Source organism: Falco punctatus (assembly GCF_963210335.1).
Source record: "Falco punctatus genome assembly, chromosome: 9".
Classification (NCBI taxonomy): Eukaryota; Metazoa; Chordata; class Aves; order Falconiformes; family Falconidae; genus Falco; species Falco punctatus.
In genome coordinates this window covers 51137763-51165259 of record NC_137589.1, presented here as the reverse complement: position 1 = coordinate 51165259, position 27497 = coordinate 51137763, and the positions used below count along the sequence as shown (strand labels likewise).

Sequence of the window (27497 nt, the reverse complement as noted above, 5' to 3'; positions counted from 1 at the left end):
TAAAAATACCCTGCATCAGTGCTTGCATTTCTGTGCTGGTGCAATGTTGCTGACTGGTCCTCTTTGGCTCTAAATATGATGCTGTCAGTACTGAGAATATTTCTTAATCAGCACTGAAGAGTGGCTGCCAGGAAAGTAGAAGTGGCTGTCTATCAGCCTTGCTTCTGCAGAAGGAGGGATTGTTTAAAGGGGTGTGGGGGTGGGGGTGGGCTGTTTGACCTTTCCATTTTTCAAATGTGTATCTCTTTGCCAAGACTGTGTCATTTTTTGTAAGCATTTTGTTGTTCAAAACAGATCTTATACTGTGAACTTTTTTCCCCCCCCTCCCTTAGTATGTTGCTGTTGAGCAGCCTCATACCAAGTAAGGCACTGGCAGGTAAGATCCCTCTCAAAATAGTAAGCAAGCACCGGCTTCTTCTCTACTTCTAAGGAACAACCAACTCTGCAGAAAGGGGCAATGTCTTAGGTTAACTGGGCAAACAGGTGTGGGGTGGTCAGTTTGCAAAAGCAACCCTACAATAATAAGGAAGTGTTTTCCTGCTTGTGCTCAGAAACGATCTTCCAACAGAAAACAAGTGCGCGCAAGCAGATGCTGCTGAGAAGCACCACAGTAAGAAACCAACCCATGATGCTGCTCCTAGAAACAACCTAGGCGAAACTATGAGAGTCATGCAGAGAAACGGGTGTTAGTAAGGATGAGAAACATTTTAAATCATGAAGGACAGGCTTAAAATGCTTTAAAGCACCTTGAGAGCACCAGGGCAATTATGAGAAATGGGGATGGCTACAAACCGGCAGTTTATGTATGCTGTATATTGCTGTGCACTGCACTCAAACATATCTTTCATGGCATTCTTGATGAGAAGCCAACACAAATACCACTCTGATTAATCAGGAAACTACCCAGCAACAACATGAAAAGTTTGCACAAGCCCAGCAAGCACACAACCCACTCTGAAAGATATCTGGGTGAGGAAAGGTGCTCCTTTCATCAATACAAAAACTCCCTAAGGTTCAATGCTTGTGCAGATAATGAAGCCAAACATGTTTACACACCACTGATCATTACATGCAGTGATTAGTGAAGAACTTAGGTTAATTTTCATCTCTGCTAGCTAACAGACTGATGACCTGCTGCCCCACCTAACCTCTCCAGAGTGACAAGTCAGGTGCTTTCACAAGCTGATGAGGCTGTCTTGTTCCTGGGGAAAACAAAGACTTTCTCAACGTATACAATTAAAAAGGTCAATGAACCCCATGCACTCAAACTGGTGTAATAGGACCAGCTGAGCTAAAGCAAAAATTCCTTTTGCTAGAAGTAAATAGCACACTGTTATCTCCCCAGGGGCCAGGCAATAACAGGAGGCATGTTCCCATTCACTCTGCTAGTGTGTGATATGCTAGTGCTCTCCCTATAAATACAACAGCTTTTTTTTTGCCTTTTTTTTTTTTTTTCTTTTTTTTTTTTTTCTTTTTTTACAAGGCTGTGACAACTTCATCTCATCTGGGTACAACAAACATGCCTGAGTTGTGGCTACACAGCAGGGCTTTCTGTTGTGTGTGCGCGTGGTGGTGTTTTTTCCACTGCAGGACCATATGTTACCTACTGCACGGCATGGCTGTGTTTCCACCAGTGCATTAGGAGAAAATCAGGGCAGCTCTCCATAGCGGCTGCACGGGGACAGAGTGCTGGGGGACGTACCCATAAAGCAGCACCTGAACTGCAGACAGTGGGCTTTGGGCTGTACTACAATACAGGGAGCTCGAATGAGAAAGAAATTACGAAGGCACTGGTAGGGGTCCAGGGGAAAGTTCCTTTTACGGCGCAAAATAATAAATGAGACCATGACAAAAAGGCAATACTGGGCTCAGGATTCTGCCTTGGTACTATGCCAGCTAACCACGCTTTGTGCATTTAAAACTGACCTGGTCATTAATTTGTTACAGACTTGTGCAATGTGAACGAGGCCAAGTCTCTTGCATAAAGATGTTTTCCCTTGCAAGCCAACTGGAAATGCTTAGCGTTTACTATTCACGGCGAAATCTGCTTGTCATATCTGTGACACGGCATTCCTCCCTGCACTGCCTACTCAAGACATCCCCCAGATAATTCGACTGTAGGAACAACTTTGCTGCGTCAAACCAGAAGTCCACCTAATCTACTGCTCTGTCTCTAGCCAGTGACAGCAATGGATGCTGAAGGAGGAATATACAAAGCAGCTCTTACTTATGATGCTCTTTTCCCTGCTGTACCCTCTAAACCACCAATAATAAGCAATGTGGGCTTTCCTGAGTCAAGTTGCATCTGGACTGTTGCATCTGCATCGTGTACAGCTCTGTTTTCCAGGCATTTATCTAATGTCTTTTTGAACTCATTTGGATCTAATTCTCTGAGGGAGACAAAAGGTAAAGTTATGGTAACTGGAGCTATTTATGTTACAAAGGAGACATGTAAGAAGGGGGTTGAAGCTAATGAATGGCTTTGGGAATGGACGGGACCTTTCTCAGAATAGAACAATAGAGTGCTTTTATGAAACTGGGAGACAGAAAACACAAAACTATTAAAAAAGAAAGAACATTCTTTTGTATTATTCGGCATTAGCCTTCAGAACTCATCGCCATGAGATAGTACCCTGTGCTAGCTTGCAGAGTCTGTCTGCTCTTTTAGGTGATGCTAGTTAGTCGAGGTGACTCCTACACAGCCTATGGAACTGAGCCGGCCACAACTTCAGCCAGATTTTAGCTGGATGACTGGAACTGAATTTCAACTCATCACTACTAATCAGGCTCAGAAAAAGGGAAACTTCTCTCAGGGGCCTTCCTTGGTGAAGCAGCAAGTTAACAGGCAGGGGCAACATCACAAATGAACGCTGACTGTCTAGCTACGCTCATGAATGTTGCTCCTTGCTGGACTTCACTTTCCAGGACAAGAAAGGGAGTATGCTTTCCTTACCTGGGTTGCTGCCGGCTGACCGATGACCACCCATCCTGGACACTGCTGGTCACTGTGATGTGAGACGGAGACATTGGAAGCCCACTGGTCGAGGAAGCCTTTGGGAGTATAAACACCACAGTCTTTGATGCTGGTCATTTGCTCAAATTCCTCACATACTCCATCACCATCGTGGAAATAGCACCTGCTGGGTTCATCTGCCAGAAGAAAGCAGAGAAAAGAAATCACAAAAGACTGGCTACACATGGCTGCAATCAAGTTGCTAGGACCTGATTCATCAGTGGTCGTGTATCTGCTGGACCAGGTCATTGGGAAGTGAAAGCATTGCTCCCTTCTAAGTAACAGCAAGGTGATTTTAAAAATGCCAAGCAACAATAGTCGAGTTCTGTATTGGGTGATTCCCTCAAGATTTTTCCTAATGTAAGGGGGGTTTCTGCTTATTTTCATCTATCTCCATTTAAAAGGATGGAGACAGAAGAAAGCAGGGATAGAAAATTATACATAGAGAGACAATGTGGGTGTTGGCATAATTCCACCAACTTGGATGGAAAACCGCCAACAGAGGGTCTGGTCTACACTGTTTCCCTTTTTGTTTTTAAAAGGTATCTGCAAAACAACAACAGCAGCAACTGTGAATTTAGGGATGGTGAAAACTGCCAAGTTCACAGTTGTAGTGACCAAAGGGCCAAACAGATCTGTTTATCCAGAGAGCAGATACAGTATACATAGTGTGAGGGTAAGCTTGCCACATACACACACGGCTTCAACGAACATGACTCAGATTTGACCTGAAAGGATCAAAAGCAGCAGGAGACTTTATTACCCTTGTCCATTTATTCTGTGGCTTCTCTAATGAGACTGCCAACAAAGATGCCAAATTTTTGAGGTTGTTTCTGTAACACTGGCCCATTAAAAACTGAACTGCGATCCATCTACTCTTTTCAAACAGACTGCATAGCAATAATGACTTTCAGTCATTAGAGTACTCTGTGAAATGGAAACCTTTGACCTGTTGGTATCCTATTTTGTATTGTATTATCATTGCCAGTCCCCAGAGGTATTCAGTTCTGACAGCCTGTTGTATTTTTGTCTGGCAAATAAGCCCGCTGAAAAAACGGTAGGAAATTAGCCAGAGCTGCTAGCTGGACTGATGGAAACGATCCCTAAGGAGAGTCCTGTTGGTAGCATTGTACTATCTCAAGCTAGGTGTCAGAAAATCCAACGGCTGCTCTATTTTGAGCTACTTCCAAACTACTAAATCCCTTGTTTATTTTTCCTCCTAGTTTACACAGTGAAATACCATCATGAGCCAGAAAAAATCAGTTTATTGCAATTCAATTATTTAATGACTTTCACTCCTTTTTCCCTCCCTTCCTCCCAATCTCCCATGCAAAATTCCAGGTCCTTGAGAGACGGTGAGTTTGAAAGAATGGAGAAGTCTATCAGGGAACAATATCATTATGGTTTCATTTCATCGCAACCCCTGAGGACAGCTTGTGTACGTGGGTGAGTGTGGGGAACTGTATCTGCTGGGCTAGTGCTCCGAGCGGGCGAAAAGGACCCAGCTTAAGCTGGAAGCCGTTCAGCTGTAGGAGTGCAGCCCTGCGTCAGAGTGAATATTTCCGGGGTGGCCAAACTTCTTGACCCTACATGTCACATCTTAAAATCTTCATATGGCTGGGAGCCACCAAACATATACCACACACCTCGAAGAGCTCAGAGGAGGAGCTTTCGGGAGAGTGCTTCACAGGCAAAAGATGACAATGGCTCCCTGGGGTGCCCCATTAGCCCACGGTGGGAGGGGGCTCGGGTGGATGTGCAGATGGGCCCTAAGGCAACCCAGCAGTGCTGGCCCCAGCAGCCCAGCTGCCTTGCCTCCTCCCACAGCTGGATTGCCCAATAGCCTTGATGCCAGCAGGGCCCTGTTACTTCTCATCTGATATTGGCCCAGCTAGGAATGTGTGCTTGAACAGCTCATGAACCATACGTGCCCTGACACCTCAGTCTGGACATCCCTGTAACATACCTTGTTTCTCTGCACAGCTTATTATTGCTGGCACAGTGCTACACCATGGCTCATGCACCCCTGGGAGACACACGCTCTGTGTCTGGCCAGCTCAAGGAAGGGGCAGAGCTGGGATGTCACTGTGACAGCCATGGAGGCAAACTCTCGGTTCCCTCACCTTATCCTTCTGCATCTCTTGTTCTGCTCCTCTCTCTGCAGAGACGTAGCAAAGCGTAGGCCAGGTGGACCCAAGAGCAGTAGGATAAAGCTATCAGCTCACCCGCCTCAGAGCACTATGTCCCAGTTTGAGTGAGAGTCTCAGCAGAAATCACTGAGAAATAGTCAGCTCTGGAAAGACTGTGGTCAGCAATCGAAATCCTCAAAAACAAATCCCAAACATATGAAAATATGTATTTTGGGGAAAAGAGATTCTTGGTCATTTTATGAAAAGGGGCTTATTTCTGTAAAAAGGGAAAACAAAAAAAAAAAAAAAAAAAAAGAAAAGAAAATACCTACCATATTAAAACGACCTAACCTTCAGCTGATAAACATATGCAGTCAGATACACACTTACAGTGAGACACCGGCACCCAAGCACCTCCTGCTCCACACCCACACTGACAGAAGCATTGACACAAACACACGTACACTCTCTTTACACATCCCCAACGCAGCCACCCCACCGATTCAAACACGTACCCAGAAGCTCACAGCCTAATTTTAGGCACATGCGTTCAGCCAGTGTTTCCCTGGCCTTCCTGAAGCTCTGACTTATTTCCACGACAGGCACTGAAGTAAGCACAACATTTATATAGCAACGTACTCCTGCACTGGCTCCAAATGTTCCCTCCTAATGCGATGATAAACGTAATGGGCTTCTGATAAGATCATGTGTTTGGGATAAAAGAATACTCAAGACCTACTCCAATCCGATGACTTAATTCATATTCACATGGATGGGAAGGCAGCCCTTGAATAGCTGTGATCCAGGCCAGTGTGTGATCCTAACAGAGGCTAATTTGTTCCTGATTATGCTTAAGACCCCAATAAATCTTTCTGCTCGGAGTCTGCAAAACCCGAGGGAGGAACCGAATGGAGAGACTGAGATGTCTGAATTAAATGGAGACTGCCTAAATGATTAACAAAGTCTTACTGAACTGCACTGTCACGAGCCCTTCAGCTGTGCTGGTCCTGGAGCGCCGCTGTGCCCTGCCCTCCACCACAGCCGGGCTCTCGAGAGATCAGGAACCCGCTTGCTTTGTGTGCTTTGGGAAATGATGGGGGAAAGTGGCTTTGCAGCTCTAGATTTCTTTTAAGGAAGATCTGTAAGTCCCGCTATTGACTGCCATCCCAAAGCGTGCAGTGTCAGGCTTTGAGGGGAGCGCTGGTGAGAAGAGGGAAGACCTTTCCTGCCCAGGAGGTCCATACCTCTGAGCGATGGCAAAGGGCGGGGGGTGGGGTGGGGTGTGTGTGCTTCTTTAAATCCTTCCCAGGTATCGGTGAGCAGAGTGATGAGGGCATCAGCTGACCACAGCTGCATGTGGTGCATCACTGGGCGTGCTGCCCACAAGCAGTAGAGGCTCTTCCCTCCACAGGGATAAAGCACCAGCTCTGACTCCTGATCCTCACTGTGGTCCTGGATGCTAGATAGGTTGCATGCTGGGCTTTACATTTTCATAAGCAAAGTGAAGAACGACCAGATTGTTTCTTCCTACGATTGCCCTCACAGAATAAAAACTAACAGGCTGCTTCCCTTTCCACAGTGGTGTGAACACAGCTCAGTTAAATCCGTAGAGTCCTACAGGCTCAAAGCTGGGGAGGGCAGTGTCAGGAATGGTATATTTCTAGGGAGCAGTAGCTAACATCTTTATTTCCATAATGGTGCAAAATGTCTTTTCTGTTCTTTTCTCAACTACTGCGACACGAAAAGTACCCAGGGCCTTGGTAATACAAGAAAATTTTTGTCTCCACAGAGGTCTGTAGGTTCCCAAGAGCTGGTGAAGGGCATGGTGATGTATTGGTCACGTATGCCCTGCGTCATGGACGATGCTCATCAACACTGTGGACTCCTCACTTCAAGGCTGAATCTGATTTGAAGGAGAGATAGAGGAAGGAACATGAAGGAAATCTGGTTTGTCCTCAAGGAAAACTGACTTCAAAAAATTAAAAAACGGTTGCCTGGAAAACCAGCTTAAATCTAGAACAGTAAAATGTCTGCAGGCGTAGCACCTGGCAGCAGGAGACAACGTCTCTGGGGGACTGACAACAGATGCTGAAGGATCCTGATCTGAACTCGGGGAATGTGTGTTCATTCAGGCAGCCAGAGCTCCTTTTCCCTGACAAAGTTCTTACCGAAGGCACAAAATCATTGGGGCCAAACCAAAGTCCTTCTCTTGCCCTTGCTTTGGGAAAAGGCCATCTGCGGTTCAGCAAAGACTTCTGTGACACCTGGGAACCTCTGTGGCAGCCATCAGCCTGGAGAAGGGGGATATCTGAGAGAGACAGACTGGCAAGACCTGGCCTGCTTACTGGTGCAGCTGGGCTTCAGGATCAAGAATGATCTTGGGGGTCTTGTGTATCGCACCAGAAAATGATGCGAACTCCACTTCTCCTTGCCTTTTAAGCTGCCCAAGCACTGTGCAAAAGGCAGCCTTCTGTATTGAAACACACACCCCTCCTCCGGGGTTCAGAAATGAAAGGATGCACAAGGTAAGGCAGAGAATTTAGGGAGTGCCCGGGAATGCCAGGCAGACCCACTGTGGCTGAGCAGGTAACCCCCCAGCACAGGTACCTGTTCAAAGCAAGGCTAGCACATCGCCCACAAAATGAGTGAAGTCTGGCACAGATCAGGAAGCAGACATGCAGGATATACACTTATCTGTGATAGGCAGCCTTCCACCTCATTAAAAAAAAAAAAAGATAAAGAGATCCAATTCATAGCACAGGGCACATCCTCTGACAAGGCTTTTAATGTCCAAGCCGTATAGTCAAAGGGCTGGGGACAGACACTCGGGGCGGCTTCCTGTTTTCCGCTGGAGCGCAGTGATTGGCATCAGCATAGTCTTCTTTTGTGCAATAACTACTATTTTTTTTAAAAGGCCAGACAAAAAAAAGGAGTATTTTTAAGCTCAGCTGTTTACTTAGGGCTGTTTCCAACTATAACAAGCCTCATGCCACATAACTATTTGTCCGAAAAAAAAAAAAAAAAAAAAAAGAAAAAAAAAGGGACACACACACACACAAAAAAAAATGCAGTAGCATTGTTTCAGAGTAACAAATTCTTGGAACAGAGCGAGCTTCACATTTTAACCCCTGAAGGGTCTGTGCAGAGGTGTGCAGGCCTTTTTAGACACAGCAAGGGCCACATCACAGGCTCGCCGGTGTCAGCAATTTCTGCAGAAGCAGGATTTTACCACCGCGTCACTTGATCGGCATCTTCAGCGCTGGTGTTTATGTTCACAGAGGAGAAGAAACGTATCCAGAGGTTTCTGTCACAAAAGGAGAAATAATTCCACTGAAGATCACATGAAGCCGGCTGCTGAGTGATCGCAGAACCTGCTCCATTTATTTCTATGGGAGTTTCACCTTTGGCTTCAGTGGGAAGAGAGTGAATAGCATGGCCTGCTTCCAGGATATCTGCTAATCTCTTCTTTAATATTGAATAAGCCAGAAACAGAGATATTTCCTGCTACAGTAAAATATTCGAGAGTTATATTCCTTCCTGGATGTTCTGATTTGAAAAAAGGAAAACCATTACACAGAGCTTGGGCAGGCCTTTCCGAATAAAATTGCATATCAATAAAATGTGACATTTTTCTTCAATGAAATAAACCAGACACCTTGGAAATGAAGGCGATGTGGGTGTTGCAATCTACTGTGGTGCATCCAGGGGCCTCGCAGGAGGCTTTTTCTGTACAATATGACAATCGTGTCTGAGCATCTCCTGAACCGAGCAGGCAGGCATAATGCATCTGCGGATCGTGGCTCCCTGGTAATTCAGCTGCTTTGTGGAAATACATTCCTGGGCTTGTCCTTTGTCTGGCATGACTCGGCTCATCGGTATGATATAGCGGTTGGAGCACAATAATTATGCAATTGATCTGCGCGCTGCAGACAGATACAATTACAACTCCCTTGTAGAGCCCGGCACTGAAATTTGATATTTCACCTCCAAGAACACGAGCCTTTGTCACTTAAGCGAAAGGATATTTCCATCGCTGGCAGTGGTAGTAAGACATTATCTGCTCTGTGGCTAGCCAACAGGAGCCAGTGTGGCCTGTTTGACTGAAAATCTTGAGGCTTCTATCACACAAGGCAGCAAGCACCACGACCACGAGAAGGCTGGCCAGCGTGGCCCTCCTCCACGCCTGGCCCACTTGCTTGGGAGGCTGGGAAGGAGCCCGAGAGAAAAAACGCAGTGGTGCCATTCATCGAGGCAAACAGACTGCTTGTCTGTGTGTGTGTGACTGGATGTTAGTGCAAAGGCAGGTCTTGTGCTCAGCATCTCCCTGTAAGCACAGCAAGCTGCCGTTGAGTCACGGAGGATGCTCTAAGGAGGGAAGTACAACCAGCCGTGGAAGCCTCTCTGATCCACGGACAGTAATGCGTGAGGCATGCAACAAGCAAAGGAGAAATTCTTCTGTCGGGCTCTGGTTGTAGCTGTGTCCTAAAAACCAAAGCTGGATTGAGCTGGGCTGGAGTCACTGGCCTAGGGAAAAATGCAGGCAAATACCACTGCAGCCCACATTCTCCCCCACAAAAAAACATCTGTCCTTTGTATTTTGCTGCCTGAGATGCCTGCTCTCTCTGCTTTGTGGCTCAGCTGGCCCTGCTAAGTTTGCACTATTAATGACAACAGTCTGAAAATCACTTTAGGAGACTTTATGACAATGCTGTGATTACTAACTTGTCAGATGAGTGCTTGGACATTTTAGAACATGTAGCCACACTCCCATGAGATGCAGGAAACAGTCAGCTTCAAAGAATTTGCCTTAAGCTGAAGGATTCACACAAACATCATCTGAATAGCCCCGGTCAGTAAATTCATTGCTGTTTGCTATGAAATTCTTCTATAGAACCTCAGTTTCTTTATCGACAGCAATGCTCTTTCCCAAGCTCCTTGGTCAAGGCTTTAGTCTTATTGATGCCCTGTGAGATGCTGAGTTTCTCTTGCAAGGTGGCTGGGTTTCTCCCATGCTGTTGTTCTACTGAAAGCCCTCAGCAGGGTCAGCCAAGGCCTATTTAATCTTGGTGAAAGAAGGCAAAATCACCATTAGCTGCTGTGTGGGGCCACGGTTTCGGCAGTCAAAGCCGTGTTCCTGTGCAGGGGTATGAGGGAGGGAGGGGGAGAGGATGGGAGTGCGGTGCTCTCAAAGCATGCCCACAATGAATATGGATGGTCATCCATCAATTTATTTTAAGCACATTACTTCTCTGTCAAAAAGGGGAAAAAAAGGAAAAAGAAAGAAAGGAAAGAAAAGACATATAAAATTAGGTTTGTGTCACTCATTTAACACTGCAATTTCCCTAGAGGATTATGCACCAAACAGAGATAGCAAGCTCATGAATATTAATCATTTCCCTGAATGCAATGCAGCCCACCAAACAATAAGATTAGGGGAAAGTGCTATGCTTAATTTATGGATAATGGGAGAGGTAAAGGATAGAGCTCCCACAAAGGTAAGGCTCACAGCTGGAGGGAGAGGCCTCTGACAGATCCAGATTTGTAAGGTAGCAAAAAAAAAAAAATTTGAGGCCAAGCAGGAGTGAAAGGAAAGGTGTTTCAGGATCATTGTCAAATTAAAATCATACTTTCCTCTGAACAACCACTGGCGACTATGCTCCAAGCATGCCAGAAATCGGTGGTAAATTCAAGAGCTAAATATGTTTTTCTCTTTTCCTCTACTCTGTGCCTTTTCTTTGTATTTTACATCCCTGAGGCCCTGATCCAACAAACCATGGAGACATATGTCTAACCTGAAACATTCGCGTTCTTCAGGGGGACTGCTCACATGTGGAAGTTGGCAGAAGCCCTGCCCTGCTTTGCTGTAAAAAGGTTTTAGCAAAGAGTCCCTTATAAGCAAAGGAGATAAAGTGTAGCAATAATAACACCAATAAGACGCAACTGAAACCCCCATAAATTACCGGGCAAACTTAAGGGTAGATAGAAGTTCTGAAGCTACTTCCCAGCTGTGTTTCAATGTGTCTATCAGCCTTTACTCATCTCTTTTCATATTACTTTCTCTCCCCCTCCCTTCTTTTTTATTGATCTCTGCATCTTTTTTATTATATCCTTCTCTTTCTTCAGCACTGGTGAGCTAAATCAATGCATAATGCACATCACACTCAACAAAAGGAATGCAAATGAAAGCAGCACTCTTTTTCAGCATCCACACATATATCTAGATGCATGTGTACAATGTTGGTGTGTGGGAGAGTGCACACCAAGGACAAGGTGCTCAGCTGCCTGTTAGACACCCATTTCTCAACAGTCCGGTGGGAATGGATCAAGTGCTAAAAAGCTTTGAGTTCCCACAACTGTAAATCATAACTCTTACAACCAAGGCCTGTTTTACACAGGACGCATCGGCTTGAACTTGGCTGAGATCCACAGTAATCGCAAAAATCGGTTATCCCAGGAGTAATCAAAAGCAAGGTGAAAGCAAAGCAGCCAAGAGGTAGGAGAGGGCTGCATCAGTCACAGCGGACATGACGGTGATTTGCTCGTCTCTTACAAATCGAAAGGTAAAGTGAAACTTTCCCCCTGGAACCAAATTCTGTGCGGAGCAGATAAAATGTGCAAAATCTGTTACACAAAGGCGGGGGAGTGGGGGGGTGTGGGGGGGTGGGGGGCGGGGAGTGGGGAAGAAGAGATGATAGATTTCAGGATGGGGAAGGGTGAGTGTACTGCAGAACTTAAAAAAGGAGTACTGCCAGATGCTTTCATTAATTAATTAATTAATCTCACTGTCGCTCTTCAGCATGTTGCAGGAAGAAAACGCTATTAATCTTATCTGTTTTCTGTTACTCGGCTTTGTGTTCAGAGAAGGCCAGGACAGCCTGACAGTAAGACCACACAGTTTCCTTCCCTGCCTCCCTCCTTCCATCCCTCGTGCCCCTCCTCCCGTGGCAGAGCAGATTGATCCACTGTTATCTGATTAGAGAGGAAAGGAGGAGGGAAAACAAAACCGAGGGGGGGAGGGGGGAGTCTAATTTTATTACAGGCACTAGTGCAAAGTGTCTTGAGAGCCTTGTGCCATTTATTCAAAGGAAAGTTGGACCGATTGAAAAAAAAAACAAACATAAACTTCACGATCCTAAAAGGCAAAGGGAGCAAGAGAGGCATAGGGACACCTGCAAGAAGGCTGCCTCCATCCTTGGAGATCTCCAGAACGCAGCTGGACATGGCCCTGAGCAACATGCTCCAACTTTGAAGCTGGATCTGACTTTGAAGTTGGCTCTCCTTGGGCCAGAGGTCTCCAGAGACTCCTTCAAACCCAAACTGTTCTGATTCATGGCTCTAAATCTAAAGCTTGATGGTGTTTGCGGGCTCCATTGTATTTATTTTCTACCAAGTGAGGTGACTTGCATGGTCTCTGCTTTGGAAAGAAGAAATCCACTTGGGCTTTGCTATCAAACGTCCTGCTATGGACCCACCCCCGACCATACCCCTTCAGCCCTGCCTTTGCAAACAGAATGTTGAGTGATTATTCTCAGCCGTGTGGGACCCAATCCTGCAGACAATCTGTGACAAGCATTGCATTCACTGTTGTGGTTAGATTTGCTGAAGTCTGAAGAATGCCTTGTGGTAGTTCAGAAACATGCCTGGAAGGAAGCATTTGCAAGATCAAACCCTGAGGCCCCCAATTCAGCAAAGCCTCTGAACATGTGTTTGAGGCTCAGTGAATTCTTTGGTGAAGGGGAGTGATTCCCGGGGCTCTAAAGAGCTACATAATGCAACAAGAACATCACTGCAAAAATAACACTGTCTGAAATAATTACTTGTTGTCCTACAGGATTATAACATGTGTTAGCCTTGTAAACACGGAAATAAATTACACTTATTTTTCTGTGCTCCTCAAACAGGGACCCAAGCGTTCTGTATTTTCCAAGAAAACACCCCGCCAGTCTCAAAGATGACTTTTGTTTAGCTGAATTTCTGCTCTTTTTAATTATTATTATGCAATATGTACTGCCACTTGCTTCCTCAACACCTTTATGCTTTCTGGTGAGATTTTAATGCTTGTTATGTTAAAGCAGAATACAAATCAGCACTGTTCATCTGTCTGAAAGATGAGCCAGCAGTTTCTCCCTAGCTCTTGATGTCCTCATCCATGGTCACCCAGCAGCTGTAAAAGCCAATAGGACCCGTTCTGCAGGTCCTGAATCTTTCCCTGAACCTTTCCCAGGGACTGGATGAAGGCAGTGTTTGCCCAAAAGCAATAGCAGCTGGTCTACCCTCACAGACCCTACTTGCATGCCGAGGCCATCACCACACACATGCACTTGTAAAGTCACACAACGAAACATTTGTAAGGTCTGTGTCCAGACACCTTTCCATTGATTCAGCTGGTGTGATTCACCTGAGTCCTCATATTCAGTATTAAACACACAATTTGATTTCATTTGCTTTTGCAATCCAGGACCAGTGCAAAACCACAACAAACCCACGACAAACACACAGCTTTTTACCTCTGGAATTCCCCTTTCCTTTTCCACACAAGCAAATCTGAAAAATCGCTGCCTCTGTAATGATGTAGAAAAAATCTGTGTGTCTGGTTTAGTTGCTTCATTTTCTAATCATATTGCTGTCAGACAGGTTTTTTCCACATTCTTAACCACCCCTATTGCAGGTCCTGGAGATGAAGATGTACATTGGTATAAAGCAGGCTGCGGCGCTGAGCTGCAGGACACCACTGTGTGCCCAAGGCTTGGGACACCCCGCTCCTGCCCCAGCACATGGACTCCCCTGGAGCACGGTGCTGCTCCTCCCCAGCCCACACAACCCAGTTGCCTTGAGAACCAACATACACAGGGGAGAAAGGGATAACCTGGGTCACGTCTCAGCGTTAACACTGAGATGTGGTCCAAGTACAGCCCTGGAGCAAGGAACTCAGACCTGCTGCTGAACAGGGTGATACAGATGTAACCATCCAGCTCCAACCCCGAACCCTTGCTGGAACCAGCCTCGTGCTGTGCCTGACTTTGGAGAGCCCAAAACATTTGTGCAAGTGTTTATTCTCGCTATCAAAATATTATGACTAATATCTTTCAGTGCTTGAGGCTCGAATGCAGCAAGTTATTTAAAACACAAACGTAACTTCCAGACCACCAATAGCCACAATTAACGGTGACCATAAATATGCCCAGATTTCAATAGAGCTATTTACATATGTAAATAAGTACATCACCAAATTGGGCCTCAAGTCTGCCGGTGTGGGATGCCGAAGTAAAAATGTAGCTGTTATTACGAGACAAGCAGCCCCCAGCTTACCACCCAAGGGAAACACGATGCCTGTGAGGTCCTTTATATGTTGTTCCAGGCACAAGATTTGATCATCAGATTGCCAAAAAGAGCAAATTTCAGTCTTGCCAACATTATATTATCTGCTTAGAACTGACGCCCTGAGCTGAAGGCATGGGATCACTAGACGGGTATTTGCTTGGTCAGTCCAGATAAGGAATCTCATGAAATGCCTTGAGAAAAGCCCTTTATAAACCTTAACTTTGGTTTCGGAAGCTCTGCGTGTTTCCTCCTTCCCCAGACCTCGTTGAGCCCTGGCTGGGAAACACAATCCCTCCTGCAGCACAGGGCTGCCCCACCGAAGGTGTGGTGTAAATGGGTCTCCATTTCCCTTCTCTGCCCCCAGCATTCCTAGAGAGTTTAATAAATATGTAAAGCTCACAACTGCAGCCCTGCTATCCCTGATAGCTCGAGCATCTTCCGGCCATTGTGCTTACAGGTTTTGCTAATCAGAGCAAACCAGGCTTGCAAATGAAATCTGATTAAGTAGTTTTCACCTCTGAAAAAGGGGATTAGCTAGACCTTTGATCCTCAGATATTGATTTGCAACTCAAAGGAGGTGTGACCTCAGCTGGACTTGCTTCTGGTCTCAGTCCCTTCCCCTTTCGCTCCTCCTCCTGTTTACCAGAAAAAATCAGTTCATGTCTTCTCACGTAGCCAGATCTAAAGCCTATTGAAGGCCCTGGAAAACCACCCACTGACTTCAATGGGCTTTGGATCAGTCCCACAATGGCTGACTTAGCCTTAAGTCCTGGGCTGTTTCAAAGCCAGCAGAACCAATTTCCCATCCAAATGACCAGAAGCTGGGAAGATATGTTCGCCTTTCAAACCTACAAATTCCACCGTTTTTTCTCTCTTCCATGACAATTCTTCAGCTAGAAATGCTGAAAATACTGTTTATTTTTTCCTTGCACTCTGCATAGAGTTGTTGCCCACCATGAGTGGAAGGGCTCTGAGCCAGACTTACCAATGCAATTAAAGGATAACTCCTGCAGGCAGAATAGGGAGCAGCCATCACCGTTGATCTTATTCATATCATCGCATTCTTCCCCCAAGTCTCTGTAGGCAGGGCACACACATGCAAAAAGGAGTCAGATGGCAAATGGCATCATCCCCGACGATTGCTGCACCCCCCCTGCAGAACCCTAAAGCCCTGAAATCCAGTAGAGCGGCTTTGTGTGCCGACCCTTAAAATACCTCTCCCTTTCTCCTCCAGCCCTGACTTTCATCATTCCTCATTCACAGGCCTGCCTGGCCACTTCTCTCCTGCACATGTGGATACCACTTGCTGTTCTCTGATGAGGATGTGAGCAACTTCCTTCATAGCTCATGTGGCTGCAACTCAGCAGGTGGGGAAAAAGAGAACAGGAATCTCTGAAACTCTTTGTATTAAATCTGGAAGGGCCAGCCTGTGACCCCAGCATGGGAATAACGAGGCATAAAGCTGGGTGCTGGGCTATTCCAGGTGACAGCACTTGGAGGAGGGCAGTCGGTGTCGGGGATGGGGTCCTTTCTGCCTTGTGCCCACCCGCATGGCTGCAGCAGCGTGTGGGGAGAAGAGTGTGAACCAGATGAGAAAGGGGCTACCACAGCTGCCAGTGGGGCCACAACCAACCAAGCTGTGACACAGCCTGGTTCCTGCTCGCTCCTGAGGCAGCTCAGCTATTGTTCAGTGCTTGCTGCAAAGCCACAAGTGATGTTTGAGGAATGTGCAAACATAACAGTAGGAGAAAAGTTATGGAAAGCAAAATTAATCTGTCTTTCTCCACCTCTCTCTCCAACACTGCCCTGGATTCATGTCATTTGATTGTTCTCTTTGATTTCCCTGCCTGTTGGGCCTCATCCTGCAAATCCTTGCTGCCAGGTATATCATTTGACAGAGCTGTACTACACGATTGCCGGTCAGCATTATTTCAAGCAAATAATACTGGCTGAATTAAACACTTGCTTGTTGTTACTTTCATAGTTTAAATAATTACATTACCTAATGCCAGGAAGCTTTGAAGCAGGTAGCCTTAAGGACCAACATAGTAAAAGAATAAACCTTAACAATAGTCATGAACAATTGTTTTATGTTTTCAGGGGATCTGGGGACTGGCAGCTGGCGAGAGGGAGCTGCTGATTGAGAACATGCAGTTCCCAGCACTCTCCTTCAGAGGCCAAATCTATCACCTCCAAATACATCCCAGCTCCAGTGGTCAGTCAAACGAAAGGCTGCACCAAGAACCTGGCCCAACATGTGGCAGGGTTTTACCCTGTCCACCAGCTGCCAGACACATGGGACTTAATGTGTGAGGAGAGCATCAAAGGCTGTGAGAATTTTTCCAGCACTTACTTCAGCTCCTCATAGGAAATGTCATATACATGTATAAAGATACAGATACACTAACAAACAGCATAAACAGCATATAGCGTACTTTTGTATCGATCCTGCTGTCTGGACTCCATTATCTATATCTCTGTCTGTATCTACTGGTGCCAGGATAGCAGGGTCTAAGTTCCAATTAAATGTCATCATCCTGGTAATCATCAAGCACATGAGTCATTATCTACAGATGAGAGCCGGCCTAAACTAAGAAGACATCAGAGGTCATCAATTCCTTTCTAGTCTCAGGTTCTGGCCATGTACATGTGACCAGATTTATCTGTTTGCTCGCTCCAGACTTACATTTGGATAATCCCGTCTCCACAGTATCCACTTCCAGAGATATACACAAGCGCGGGGGAAGGCTCGCTTTCTTCCGTCCCGGAAACAATGACAACCTGGTATGTGTATGTAGTCCTGTCACTCAGTTCCCTGCAAGACAAAAGGAAATATGAAGTGATCAGTACAACCAAGGCAGTAACACAGGGCAGAGAAGGAGGTACTGAAATGGAAGTTGGCTGCCCAAAAGGCAAATTTTAGTTCCATCAGGTTCTCAGAATATTCCTGCCTCTTTTTGGTGGGATTAATTTTCGGTTGGGTGCCTTTTTCCTGTGAGCCCAACAGTGTTACCTATGTTCGTGCTTGATTTGTGCACAGTTCTGTAATAAGTGCAACTCTTGAATATTTGAAAGTTAAAGTATGTGCTGATGAAAATCACGCAACTCGGTGTGTTGCTGCTTACATCTATACCCACTGCAGAGATGGCACTGCACTGACACCCTGGCAGGGTATCGAGCCTCACCAAACAGTAACAGCATTACTGATGGTCGATAGTTGTGCAGCATTTGAGAAACCAGCCCTGTGCTTCACTGTGTCCAGCCTTGGACACTTCTGCTCCCATCTCTCCACGTCAGTGACTGTTACCTGCAAGTTTATGGCACAGTTAATTTAAGGAACTTCAAGTTCCCTGTAAACACTCATTGCTTTCTGAGCAGCCCTGAGCTTGATCCAACTGCTGCTGGAGCCAGTGGGAATTTGTGTATTGACTTAAAGACAAAATTACACCGGGGATGTTTCAATGATGGATAAATAAGTTATCCACTTTGCATATGAGTATTAAAACAGTAGTTAAAAAGAAGGTTTCATCCTATCCACGAGAGCACACAAAATAGGATTCACACCACAGCACTGGATCATGGTATTAGCATCGAAATAAACTAAAAAAAAAAAAAAATAAATAAATAAAAAAAAAAAAATAGAAAGAAGGAATTAGCAAACTGTTACATATTTATGCAAAACCATAATTACATAAATTCTGTGCATCTGTAAAATGAGGAATCATTTTTATATGCAATATAGAAATAATATAAGCCTAATGTAAACATTTAGCTCTTCTACAATGTCTTTTACATTAACAGAAGTCAAAACGTTCCACAAAAAAACTCATTACCATTATCCTCGTTGTGCTGATTTGTAAAGCCTCAGAGTGGCAAAGGCAAAATGATTTTCTTGAAATCATCAATCAAGCTAATTGCAAAGCCCATAATACAACCCAGCTCTTTCCTAACCCATGCCCATCTTCTCCTTACTATGCTCATATTGCCCCAATTAATGACAGTAATATACATGTCCTTTTGTCACAGGAACTTGGTAAAAAAGCATCTATTAATGAGGTGTGTACTATGAAGAGATATATCTACCATACAGAGCAACAAAACTATTGAAGTAGATATCAATGGACTGTAGTTACTGAAATCTTCAAGATTGTGAAATAAGTATCTCCTAACAACATTCATTAAATTAACAAGCATGACTTAAACCCCAATATCACACACTATATTTTATAACAAAGCTGTTTCTCATGGATAGTATGCCTGCAAAGTAACTGCCACTGAGTGAATTGCACGAGAATGGCACTGGGATTTGATTCTTTGTTAGCGCACATGGGAGTGAAATGGGGAGTGAAATTCAGTGGAATGAAAACACAACACAATGGCTTTCTCGTTGCTTTTTCACCTTATTCCTGTCAGCAACAGTCTATAGCTCCTATTAGCTAAATTTGAGTGTTCAGGTAGCACACAAACAGTTTCTTAATTCACCTACAGATTGAGGAGACATTTACCCAGGTACGGGTAAGAGTGTTTATTCAAAATGAAGAATTTCAAACTTCTGCCCTTGGGCTCTGTTTAAAAGAACAAAGAGAAAAAAAATTACAGGAAGAAACTTCAGTGGCCGAACACACATCGATGTATAATACTGAGGGTTTCCTCTAGACTTCACTCCCAGATAAATCCACTTATTAAGATGGGAAGTTTTTGATATATACTGATAAAATCAAAGCAATGGCAAGCTTTGATTATTAAAGAGCAGTTATTTCTCAAGTTCTTTCTCAAAACTGTTCATAAAGTAGTTAAGATTAACAAGTATACTTGCATAAATGTGGATTTTGTCACTGGGGATCTGCTAACCACAAAAAAGCTTCAATTCTTTGAAAAGACTTAGCAAATGAATAGATCAGGCAGCTGTAACAGCTACAAAATAAACCCATGCTGCTTCCTGATGCACTGAGATCACACGCATGAGTGTAAACCAGTAGTTTTCAGATACTGAATTTTGGAGTGATTTCCACCGATACCCATAGGTGATGGGCAGGCATGCGGCTAACAGCAGAAAGTGTGCCTCTGCGAGCGTGGTTTAGTATGTGGGAGTGTTTGTGTATGCCTGTGTATACATGTAAGCAAATGGAAAACAGGAAAAGTTCACATTTGTTTATGTACAGGGTGGGAAGTTGGCAGAGCATAATGAAAGAAGACATAGAACTAAATTAAGCATGGGAGAGAAGATGGTGTTTATGAATTATTAGGCGATTGGAGATGAATATGTATGGGGGTGAATAAGACAGAAAACTGCAAATGAAAGTTATTAGGTGGGGAGAACTCTAGCATATTTAATTATATGGATTGTGAATAAAAAACAGTATGGAGAGAGGACCCTGTGGGCATCAGAGAAGAGTGACTGATAGCTTTGTGGCAACGGGCTTTGGTCTAATCCTGTCACCTGTGTAAGGAGGGGAGATTTCCAACTACAGCCTGCTGTTCAAAAATAGAAAGTTCTGGTGTAATGATATGTCATGAAAGGCAAATGATTCTTATAGTTTAGTGATAAAAATAATAATAAAAAAAATCCATTTCTTCTCCAAAAAAGAAGTTGAACAAAATATCTGACTTCTTACATATACATTTAGGTATTTGCACGGCCTGGTCTCCCTTACTTCTACACAGTTTGGGTACAAAATCGCTATTGAACTATTTATGCTCACGATACCCCATGAACTACGAGGGTAATATCCTTGTCCTGGTTAGAATATAGAGAAGGGGAAGACAAATGCCTGGAAACATATGGTCCCTGCAACAGCAGGATGGGGAGCCACCTCTCCAGACCCCCACTGGAGCTGTGAGGCCACTCTTCCCCCAGCTCCCCTTTCGGACAGCCCAGTCCAGAGCAACCTGGAGCTTCACAACCTTCCCCTTGGCTGAGGACAGCAGAGGAGCCCCCGGCTGTCCCACCCAGGGCAGCACCAACAAAGCAGCTGTGCCCAGAGGAGGTCAGCAATGGGAGCACGCCTGCCCCAGGGGTGCCATCCAGCATCACGCAGCCACAGCTGGAGGCACGCCTGGATGGAAGCACCAGAAAGCCACGTTAGGAGCGCAAAGCTCAAGGCACAAGCACTTTCAGCTCACCCTGGCCTGATGCAACTAGTGTTAAAACCTGACTGAGCTGGATGTGGCATTTCATGTCTCCACAACTGGAACTTGAGATACTTATACCCTCCTGAACTGTTAAATGCATCATATTGGCAGCAACTAAGAGTTTTAGCATTCCTTCACAGTACCCACATTTCGGAAAAATATATCTGCTAAAGGGATGATATGTGCAATACTTTGGGCAGTAATCCAGTACGATAGTGAGGGAGAGAGGAAGGAATGCAGGAACAAAGCAGGGGAAAAAACCAAAAAAAGAATTCATTCTCTCCCATATAGTTATAGGGCACCAGGGTCGATATTACAGACTATATCTGGAGATGTCAGTAAGGCAAGCTCTGCTCCAAGTGTGATAAAAGTGTGATTTTTGACCATTTATTTTCTCTCCTGCCTTCTCTCGAAGCTGATGGCACCCCGGCAGTGATAACCTGCTCTTTCCACTCTGCTGTCAGGCAGGTCCGATGCACGGCAGCTTTGTACAATGCTACTTAAGGAAGTGAGAGAGAAGAACATCTTTAACATTAAGGATGTGAACAAACACTCTTTTAAATTTATATCTATGGTCTTTTAATGACCTTTTCGAGAACTGAGTAAGCCACATTGATCGCTGCAGCTTCCGCCCGTGGGGAGGCAGTCTTATTAAAAAGCAATGACTCAAGCCCTCTGCTTAGAGGGGGAATTAGGATGTGCCGTGTGAAATACCATGAGGGCAACTTTCCTGTCTGCTGTGGCAAGTGACGGATGCAGGGTCAGGAATATAAAAACCTCTAATTCTTTTCCTGTTTTTACTGGGGAGGCTGGGCAGTTGAGTTAACCTTGCTGTGTTCCCCAGGCAAGAGATCTCTGCTTTTAGTTTGGGTATTCCTGTAAAACTTACAGGAAAAAATTACACCTCTGGAAGTTGTTTTCTACTCAGATCAAGGTGAGTTTAAAAGATCATTGAATTTATAAAAGCAACACGCTTGCCCTGGAGTGCCAGCAGACCTGCAAGGGCCGACAGTGCCCCAGCCCCATCTGCTCTGTGTCCGCTGCAGGGCTTCAGCGTCTGAGGACACAGGACCCACTTGAGATGCAATGAAAGCACCGAGGGAAAGCAAACATCCCATGCCTCTCTCCCTACTACAATGGCATATATGTTTTTCCTACTACATATCACAGCAGGGAGAGTTTTTATACAGCAAAGACTTGTTTCCAACAAAATTGAAAATATAGTTAAGACTGATCCCAGCTTCTGCCCTATGAAAACATAAATGGCCAGAAAGCAATGAAAGCAGACAGCATTCCTGTTGCTTAAGGACAGGACAACAAAGTCTTAGGCATCCCCAGTTAAACTATGGTTATTGCAGGCAGTGTCATGTGAAAGAGGCAAATTCCACACCTCAAGCATCCTCACCAAGGACCCATCTTTGACTTTGAACAGCCACCAAACTCTTGAGCTAAACAACAGCATTTCCTGGACAGCTCTCTGCAGCCCAGAACAAGCTCCGGTCTGCCAGCACCATCCCCGCTGCCCTCCAACACTGTCACCTTTTCCTCTTCTTCAATCACAAGGAAGCCTTGCTGAGCAAAACAGGAAATCTGCTGGTGGCAAACAGCAGTGACCCCACATCTTCCCTTGTTGCAACGGTTTGGATCAGCTGCTCGAGGTGCACTTGAATACAACCGCACGAAAAAGCTGAAGGTCTACGCCACCTCCTGTCCTGTCCTCCGCCACCTGGAGCTGTCCAATTCCTCCCTGTATGCTGCTCGCAGCTGCCACAACACCCAGCGTCATTTACAGAGGTCCTGGATTACCCCAAACAGCCACTAACTCAGTGAAGAAGCACGACACTTCTCAGACTTGCTTAGAGCCTCCCAGTCCTAGACACTGAACCAGGGCTCGGTGTTTCTAGGAGGAGCTAACACCACTCTCTTCATTGCTACTTAAGAGTCGGTCATTATGCTGTGCTGCATGTTACCCCTTAGCAGTACCACTGCAGTGTCTGCAGGCTCCCCCAGCCTCAGGTGCTCCAAAAGTAGCTGATAAAGAGTAACCCAGGGGATGAGGTTGGTTTAGGACAACGCAAACAGATCTGCTCCCCAGGTCCCATTCTTTTTCCTGCATTGCCATTGACTGTACAACAAATATGACTGTTTTCTTCTTTTATCTCCTCTCTCACACACGCTCCCCCTTGCCTTGCCTTTCCTTCTTTTAATAAAAATGGCATGAGAAGCACGGCAGAAGATAATAAAGAGAATTCCTGCCTGGCTCTGCAGTTGGGAGAAAGGAGGGGTGGGATGCTGTAAACAAAAGAAGGATGTCAAAAATCCTGAGCTCTTGCGACGGGCTGTTTTTTCAGCTGTGATCCGATCTCTTGCTGTTTGGATAAGCCCAGTGACATGGCAGGTGCAAAGGCCTCAAAACAAGTCTCCTGCCTCTCTCTCAGACACTGAGCTGACTCAGAAGACATAAATGCCAAGGAAGTAGCCTTGGAGAGGCTTTTCTCTCTATCCATGATGAGACAGGTTCCAACAGGGGTGGTGGGTTTGCTCTGTGCCCTCCAGCACATTGTTTATGATTTGTTTACAAGCAAATCAGAAGAGGGTGGTTGAAGTACTAAATGAATGCTCAAGGGCTGGATGGGAGAGTGGGGATGGTACGGTGGATTTCTGCTCCCAAACCCAGCTTAAACCTGGACTGGGTATTTCTGAGGAAGAAAGACAGAGCTACCAACGGCCTGAACAGGCAATCTCAGTTGAATACTTGGTGAGGTATGTGTTGTACCATCAGGTGTCTCTACTGCCTGAAGCCCTGAGTCTCATCATACAAAGCAGTGGCATCAAGACAGTGTCCAAACTCAACTTTTCCTTCTGACTCTATCAGAAAGGTATTTCTACTAATTCCTAAACCAACCACTTTATCCACTTACATGATACCATGGAGACCACGCCTATTTAAAATTGAAGGCAAGGGTTGAGGGACCAGCCTGTTAGGAAAAGGAAAAAATCTTTTGCTCCATTAAATACTTCTAAGAACCAAAGTCATCACCAACTCTCACAATCACCACAAAATCAAAACAAGCCATTAGTTTACAGCTCTGCTCTCACTTACGCCGGTGTAAAACTCAAGCAACTTTAGGAGACCTGAGCAAAACAGTCCAGGGTTAAATCACTGCAGCTCAGCTGCTCACCTCTTCCTCTGAGCTGCAAACGTGTGCATCTGCTGCTCAGACCAGCTCCCTGCCTGCACAAGATGCCCTGGCACAGGACTACGTGCTGGTCTGTAGCACCTCGCTCTGAAAGCCAGGTCCTGCTTAGGACCTCAAACACATTTGTTTTTTTACAGTGATCATTTTCTTCTGTCCTTCGTGCGAGAACTGTAAGTTTTTTAAGTAGCAAGCATATAGATATATATGTAACTGATTAAGTCCAGCAGACTTTGATATAATCGTCCAAGTATTTGCCCTGGTACCAATTTAAAACACAGTAGCATATTTAATAAAAAACTAAGTTTGCAGCCAAGGCCTTAAAGATATTTCCTGGGTTTTTCTCAAAAGAAAAAAAAAAATTACACGTTAAAAGGCAATTTTCTATTCATGTTTAAACAACAACAACAAAACCTATGAATTTTTAAGGTGGATGATATAAAATGGGGGATCTAAATGAGATTAGGTTACAAATCCTGGGATAAAGGAAATCCTGGAGGCCCAGGGCCTCACATGGGTGTTTGCACTAGACAAGCAATTTCACGGCAGCACACAGGTTAAGTGTCAGAGCACCTGGTTGCTATTAGAAGCAGGGAAGGAGGGGGGAAATCTCTTGTGTTTGCTTCTTCACGGCTGCGCTCAGAGCTTAAGCTGAGATGGGAGCGCTTCTCAACACGAAGCTCAGATGCAGCCACCACGGGAGGGAAGGCTGTTCTGTTCTGACTGTGGAAGGAAAGATCCGGGACACGACATGCAGAAGGCCCAATTTCCGACTGGTGGAAACCAGCACTTCCCTATTGATTTCTAGGGACTGGTGCCAGTATCCACCACCCGAGAACAGTGCTCCCGTGCACCAGCATGGCAGGGAGAAAACAGTAACACAAGCGGCGGGCAGGTTAGGACAGATGAATGGCTTTAAAGGCCGTCATCATCACTGGCAACCCCCTGCCTGTTGCATCGTGCCTCTCGATGAGCACTGCCTGATTACTCACAGTGTTATCGACATCCCAGTTGTGCCATGGCTTTTCCATGCAGGACCACCAGCAGCAGCAGCCCTGCAGGCTCCAGCGCTGCTTCAGACCACACTGCAGAAGTGCCTGGTGTGCACCCTGCACAAGGGTCTGGGACCCCAACAACTGCCCCTCAGCTTTTGGATGGCGACAGTTCATTGCCGGGGCTGGGAGCACATCTGCTGCCACCCTCAGCCCCGGGCCAGTTTGCCAGGTTCAGCTCTCCCTGTGGGCAGAAGCCTCTTCCCAATTTAGGGCTATCAGCTTGGCAAAATAATGTTTTTCAGCTTCTCTGAATCCAGACCTGACCTCTAGGATTTACTTTCAACAGGCCTGAGCCAAGACCTGATTTTCAGAACTTAATACCCTCCCATTTCCACGTAATCCCACCAAAATGGTAAACAGAGCCATGGGAGCAGACACTCACAGAGCCTGATCCAAAGGCTCCTGAAGCCAGGGGGAGTTATTATGTGCATTTTCAGTGGGGCTTAGATTGGGCCCCAAGTGAACACAGATGTTTGCAGTTTTCTCTGGTTTCACCTCTACCATCCCTCCTCAAGGAAACCCCAGCTGGGAGGGTAAGGGCGTGGGGGCTGGGGCACTGCTCCTCACAAGGAGGGAGGGAACCTATAGGTACACGTGCCTACGCATGAGCGAGACGTATGTGCTGTCACACAAGCCGCACAGCAGAGCCCACAGAGATGGGCGAGGAGATGAGGTGACTATTCCAAAGGAACAGTTTGTCATTTCCCTCCTTAGGGGCTCTGTGTTTTGCCTTAAGCCACTTCAGATTATGAGAAATCCTACTAGCTGGTCTCCAGTGGCATCTTTAATGGTTTAATAACCGAACATTACTGAACATATTTCCACTAGCCTCTTTCTAAAATCCCATCATGAGCTAATTTCCCCTATTGTCATTACATCCGCAACTGGTCTTACATTTTAAAAAAATCTGTACCACTGTGAATAAATGAGCTGCTTTACTGCCCTGAGCTCTCAGGGCCAGTATTTTTAGTACTGGTTGATAATTTGGGGTGTCCAGTTCCAGGCACCCTCTCTGGGGTACAATTCTCAGTGAAGAATGAGCTCTACTTCCAGCTTGCCCCTCCTGTCACGAAAAGCTCCAGGAAAATGCTGGAATGGGGGCAGCAGCAGGCAGATGCCCAGTGTCACCATGCATTGAAGAAGCTCCTGGCCAGAAAGGCTAAGATGAAGTTTGGGTGAAGCAACCACAGGATGGGTGCCTTGGGCCCGCAGTGCGCTCAGTTCATGCCATGCCATGCGATGATACACCTAAAAGGCTTCTGTCTTGTCTGTCGCTGTATCCAATGAGGTATTAAGGACAGCACAGGTATTTTAGTCTCACTGCAGCGTTGTTTCCAAAACCTTGCCTCTTTGAGTGTAGTTCCACTCCAAATTTAACAGAGACTTGGAATTCATTTCCTAGGAAAATATATTAAAATAAAATGCCCAGGAAATGATCAGGCCAATAGTTCAGTAAAAGTAGCTGAAAAAAGCTGTACTGGCTGACACTGCTGATAAAAAGGTAGGTAACACATTTCTGCCTCTTCTGCGGTATTTGAGGCTCACTCCAAGTTTTACAAGAGAGTTATTTTTAAATTGTTGCATAACACATGTCTGTCCAATATTTCTTTCCTCAATCAAGCAAAGAAAATGCATTTGTTATTCCTGGGAGATTTCTGGTGCTTCTTATCTTATTTAGAGCCCAAAATAAAGATGCACACAAGAAGGCAAACATCAGAGAGAAATTATTATCCACGAGATAATGCACAGACTAATTTACCACATATCTGAGACTGTTTCACCTGCAATAAATTATTTTGCCCAGCAGGAAAAGTCCTGTTTGACCTTCTTCTTTTTTTTTTTTTTTTTTTTTTTTTTCCTGCAGCTGAAAACTCTGCTACTACTTCTAGGTCGTGAGTTCAAATTCCACCCTGGCTGGGAGTGATTAAATATATCAGTTTCTAATAGTATTATTTGGTTAATAATAGGACAGCCATGAATGTTTGCTTTTTCAGGGACACTTGCATATGGCTAAGTTATAGTCTATGGGTCTGATCTCTCTACAGATCACGCAAATATCACCCAAGAGGTACAGTGGAGATGTGAATCGAAAGTGGCAGCAGTCCCTGTGGAGTCTTTGGCTGGAGCAGAGCTGATCCCGAGGCCAAGCGTCATTCCTCAAATGGGGCAGTCCCTCTTTCCTGGCTCTTCCCATGCTCTCAAGTCATTTCTTTGCGAGAGGCAGCTGGGGGTCATTCAGAGCAATCTCACCCTTCAAAGATAGACCCAGGCTGAAAAATTCCTCTGGACTGCCCTGTTTCAGGATCACAAACCCATAAAGATATCAACCCGCCCTTACTACCTTATTCTTGCATCATGTGCGGCCGAGCCAGAACAGGAGCTACGGATTTTGTCGAGTGCCAGCTATAGTTACAGAGTTACATAAGAAACCGCAACAGCGAAGAATCACAAATCTATCACTACAGCTGGCACCAAATGGCATCTTTGCACAGGCTTAGTGGAAAAGCTGCCTACTGAATTGGCACAGACCGTCAAATTGTTCTTTCTCTTCTCCAGGGCAGGGTTAAGGCAATTTGGCAGAGGGCGGTAAGGGAAAAAACTGCTCTATCTGTTCTGTGTGTGGGGTCAGGAAGCAGGTTTTATTCTTTCA

The 27497-nt window shown here is 45.4% G+C and overlaps 1 protein-coding gene across 2 annotated transcripts in view; it reads right to left on the bottom strand.

Annotated features, from left to right (window-relative positions):
- Window positions 1–27497, bottom strand: part of PAPPA (pappalysin 1) — a 420169-nt gene that overhangs the window by 74718 nt on the left and 317954 nt on the right. For both annotated transcript variants that reach the window (XM_080402293.1, XM_080402292.1), the window contains 3 exons: window positions 17150–17278; window positions 15449–15540; window positions 2954–3150 (listed from right to left, as the gene is read on the bottom strand). In XM_080402293.1, coding sequence (XP_080258419.1) covers window positions 2954–3150; window positions 15449–15540; window positions 17150–17278 — 418 coding nt within the window. The remainder of the gene's footprint in view (window positions 1–2953; window positions 3151–15448; window positions 15541–17149; window positions 17279–27497) is intronic.